Source organism: Crassostrea angulata, chromosome 10, assembly GCF_025612915.1.
Source record: "Crassostrea angulata isolate pt1a10 chromosome 10, ASM2561291v2, whole genome shotgun sequence".
NCBI lineage: Eukaryota > Metazoa > Mollusca > Bivalvia > Ostreida > Ostreidae > Magallana > Magallana angulata.
The window spans coordinates 29,891,051-29,896,004 of record NC_069120.1 but is presented as its reverse complement, the minus strand read 5'-3'; the positions used below and the strand labels follow the sequence as shown (position 1 = coordinate 29,896,004).

General features: G+C 34.1%; 1 protein-coding gene across 1 annotated transcript; it reads left to right on the top strand.

Moving 5' to 3' along the window:
• The first annotated feature begins 652 nt into the window (after window positions 1-652).
• LOC128166838 (uncharacterized) lies at window positions 653-3,136 on the top strand. The gene is made up of 3 exons (XM_052832246.1): window positions 653-857; window positions 1,690-1,761; window positions 1,986-3,136. The coding sequence occupies exons 1-3, from the start codon at window positions 725-727 to the stop codon at window positions 2,456-2,458; spliced, it is 678 nt and encodes a 225-aa protein (XP_052688206.1). The 5' UTR covers window positions 653-724; the 3' UTR covers window positions 2,459-3,136.
• The last annotated feature ends 1,818 nt before the right edge of the window (window positions 3,137-4,954 follow it).

Here is a 4,954-nt window from a genome sequence, read left to right as displayed (position 1 = left end):
TTATGCGAGTAAAAAGAGATGACGTGTAAGTAATTAAAATTTAAAATTTTCCTTTCACTTCCATTTTAACATACTTTTTTGACAAGTGTGTGTTTTCGTTAAAAATCGCTAATTATTAACGGAAACGGTCACTCGAGACATATGCTATAGATAAAGCAATACGGTTATAGCAACAATGGAAAAAACGGAAACACTACACGGTAGGCCGATTATCCCTATGTTTTTAAATTGACTATTCCGTCTATGTCATTTTTTTATCTTGAGGGAATATTTTAAAAGCACTTTATTCGCTTTTAAAATTGAAATGTGAAAGATGCATGATCAGAGAAATGTACTATATGAAAACCGTAAAATGCTTTTGTGTTTTATACGGGTTTTGAATGAAGCAACCACTGTCAAAAATTTAACAAAATCCACTGACGCGAATTACCGGTATGTACATGGTATGTTATTTATTTTTGAAACCAATTTCACCCGTTAATATCGTCACCATATGTTATTCAAATATCTGTGGCAATATTCAACAGAGCATCGCTTGAGAACAAAAAAAAAATCGGCATTTGAAAGCAGTAATCAAAATTCCACCAGAGAGACTTTCGAAACGGTTCAGCATATCTGACATATGTATAAGGGAAAAGTGCCGTGTTGTTGTAAACAATCTGTGTCTAGTCGTCGATCCTTACAGAGATAAGATTGTAAGCTACTTAATAGTACAAGAAATAACATGGCGACAGTATACTTGTGTGGTATGATATTTGGTGTTTGGTTGATCAGCGAGGAGTGCCAAGGGCTTCTTCTGGACGACGTAAACACAGAGCACCAACAACTCCAGCAACTCAGAAGTGCAATTGACAGAAGTACGTTCAACTTGGTTAAACAACATTTACATAGGTTTACTGTCTTCTGTAGAACGCGCATGTCTCATTGTTTTTCAAAGAATCGGTCAGATGAACTTTTAGCATTTATTTAGTTAAAATCTTTACTGGCGGAGTTAGACTCTTGAGTACATTGTATATATGTATTCGTGACGATAATGTACATAGAAAAAAATAAGATCTATTTGATAAATTTTAAAACACTCAAGTTAACGTTGAATTGGGGAGGGGCTCAAATCAAAGAAGAAACAAACTTAAAACAAAACAAAAATTGGATCGAAACTGACTAATGCTGAAGAAAGTCTTCACTGGCAGTTCATGTTTGTTTGAAGGTAGCGGCCAGTGCAAAAAAAATCTTTCATTTTTGCAATTTCATAGCTTCTTTCTTTGTCATATAAATACTCTTAATATTTACATCTCTTTTTGAATATCTCTAGTAAATTATTCGTATAAACCTAAACTTGCCAAAAAAAGGAATATTCTGTATCAAAAATCAGTAGTTTAATGCAAGAAAGAGTCAAACGTATTTTGTTAGTCCGCGCAGTACGAGCTTGCTGGGGTTTTTTTTTTGGTCTCGGATTGGCCCACAAAGGGTTAGATGTAAAACAAAGCAAAGTTAAATAAATAATGAACAGTAAGCATAGACATATTTTCAAACAGTTTGTAATAAATATCTGAATGACTTTTTATACTGTTTGTCCGTGGGTGGATCGACCTGTTGTTGTTCATGTACATGCAAACTGCAATGAAATTTTTTATAATGATCAAACTGACAATTGCTTTGACAATTAATTAAACATTTATGATTTTGCAGTTGGAAGTACATACATACGCTGGGGAAGAAGCGGATGCCCTGCAGTGAATGGCACCAGTCTTGTTTACTCGGGTATTTATCATTTGTAAAAAAAAAAAAAAAAAAAAAGTACAGTTGATATGATAACAAATCTTTACATAAAACTGTAACCTTGACCCTTGACTTGAAATTGACTATCAGTGAGATAAAAGCATTAAGATGAAAGTTTATGAAATTGATGGCGAAATCATTGGTATAGTACATGTAGATGGTTTTATTTATTGTAAACCTTGTCATTATCATGTTTTCCTTGGCAGGTCTTGCAGCAGGGGCTCATTTTAATACAGTCGGAGGTGGCGTAAATTACTTGTGTTTACCTCACGATCCTAGCTCATTTTTATCCGCGAGCGAAATCCAGCCTCAACAACCTTATCATCAAGGGTCTGTTTACGGGGCTGAGTACCAGTTCACTTACAGGAATGTCGCCCAGGATGACGATGTTCCTTGTGCCGTCTGCTACGTCCCAGCCGCCATTTTAATGATTCCCGCCAAAATTACATGTCCGCCGAGTTGGACTCTTCAATACAGCGGTTTTCTGACCACGAATAGTGACGATTTTAATTCTGCTTCAGATTACGTCTGCCTGGATGACAACCCTCAGTACATTGAAGGGTCGAGAGATAACCGCGATGGCAAGCTGTTCTATCCTGTCCACGCGAGGTGTGGTGCTCTCCCATGCCCTCCTTATGTCGACAATGCATATCTAAGATGCAGTGTCTGTTCTAGATAAACTTTGAAAATCTTTTTTTATTTCAAATCATTCATTAAAGACTGAATTTTTTCAGAACTGCTCCAAACCTAAGGTATTTTTATACCCACTAAGTAGTGTTTTTGCGTGCAATGCAATACAATACAATCAAAACACACAAAAAAAAAACCAGTTTCAGTTACTGTTTTTGTCATAATAATTCTTTTTAAGTAACTGGTCGCTGTACACAAACAATCAAAATTAAATATTCAAACAATTAGCGGGTAGTGTAATTTTTTCTACTATCAAAGTGTGCATTTTATTATTTATATTTAAATCTTACTTGTAATATTTTATTGAATTAATCATAAAGAGTAGGTAAAAATAACTTAATTATTGTTAATGTTCATCTGTACGTCAGATAAAAGAAACAGACAAGTCTTCATACAAAGGAATATGAGTCTGAAATCATCATGATAATTTCTTGCAGTCGGTGACTTTTCTTAGGTTGATGAAAGTTTCAACCAATCGATAAACTGGCTGGTTAAAACTGGATTGTGTAGATTTCAGCCCTGTCAATTTCGATATCAATGTGAACTACAATCGGGTTGCATAAGAAATGCAGGAGAAATTACTGGTACTTTAAGGTGAATGCAAAATTGAACACTTTCAAATATCATGACAACCTTTGATTATATCAGATAAATTCTTTCTCTTCTGGCTATAGTTTCTGTGTTAATTTCATTTTCCACTGTCAAATTGGGCTAAAAGGAACAATGTACCACCAGGTGTTGTTCAGATACTAGTTTGATGACACCCCACCAATTTTGGTCAACAGAACAAAGCAATCCTGTGATGAGGGAAGAGAGTTTTCAGTAAACGAAAATCAGGGGCCTAAAATTTAGCTTACCAGACATTTTGTCATTTAAGTTTATTTCCATGCATTTTTTTAAATGCATCAAATCCAATCCATAAATTGCAATATTATAAATGTCCATGCATGGATATATATAGTAATTTTAATTTTTTTTTACTTCATAAACCAGGCTGTGGTGTCATTAAAGAAGTATTGTTTTATATTGGATTTTTAGGATTTTATACGCTTTTAATTGTAGATTTATAATTTATTACGGAAAGTTGTATTATTAATTATATATCGTACGGGGTTTACTAGGGTTGTTATTAATATTAATGTACATGTACACAGTCAGAAGACCCACAATTAAATCCCAGCAAAAGTACTATCTGTCTTTCTTGCATCTTCGCTAGCCAAAGGTATACGATCCGCTCCGCTCCAACCTGTTACTAATTCCGCAAAGAAGAGGGGCGGATCGTAAACCCTAATAGTATAACGAAGATTTCTCTGGCGGGTTAGAAGAATTCTTCAGATCTTTGCCCCAAAGGTACTGGGAGTAAAGAGCAAAAGATATATATAACAGTACATGTATATGTATTAGTGTAATGGTATACTAGTATATTATACGTCCCAGGGTTGGCACAAAAGCGGAAAATATTCATATATCCCAGAACGATAGGAAATACTGGTATTTCCCGGAAAATACTGGAAAATATAAATTACAACTACATACTTCATACTTTTTTTCTTATCTGTTTGGGTTGTAGACAGAAGTACACCTTGTTAGCTGTGACATTTTATCTAGTGTTTGATTTAAACAAGTTTCGGCTACTCAGGAATGAAATTTGTATCTAATTGTATTATTCATTCAGAAAACCAGCCCATCAGTTCACAATAATTCACCTATTATAATATAATATCTACTTATGGTATTTACTATGGTATCTATCTATGGTACCAAATGTCTTTGTTACAGTTCGGATATTCAAAACAAATGAAAATTAAAAAATGTTCAAAGGTATATTTCCAAAAAAAATCCAAATTTAAAACCCAGAATTTTTTTCATCGATATACGTATCCGAGAAGCCACGAATGAAATTTCAACAGAAATATCTCCTTTACTTCATTTCGATGGGTGGGGTCATATATTAAGTCACTTCCATTGACACTTTTAGTCTTCCTCTTTGAACCTGGAACCCTACGAGTCCTTTTTGTTATTAGTTTTAACAATATAGGGAATATTGTCGCACCTTAAACTTCATCAAAAAACTATCAATTTTCATTAACAAATCATAGTCTGATAATTCACGTCAACATTCTGATTTTCCTTTCTCCTTGCAAGTCTAAAATATCATTCTACGCCTTTCCCAGATCTGTGGACCTCTATGTATTTACTTTGGGTTGTCCGACCTTGTCCAGGGATGTGTATTTCAGTTAAAACAGCGCAAATTTCATACAATAGAGCAGGCCTTTAAAAAAAAATGTCGGTTTTTATATCTGTCTAAAAATAATAAGTAGCTTCTTATAACGAATCATAAAGACTGTTCTTAATATTTGACAGTCTGTTTTGATGGGCAAACTAAATGGCTAAATCCCACCGAAAGTTCATGCTCTTGTTACAATGCTCTAATATATATTCAAAAAATTCTTAAAGAGCTCGATTCAGCAACAACAAAACACAC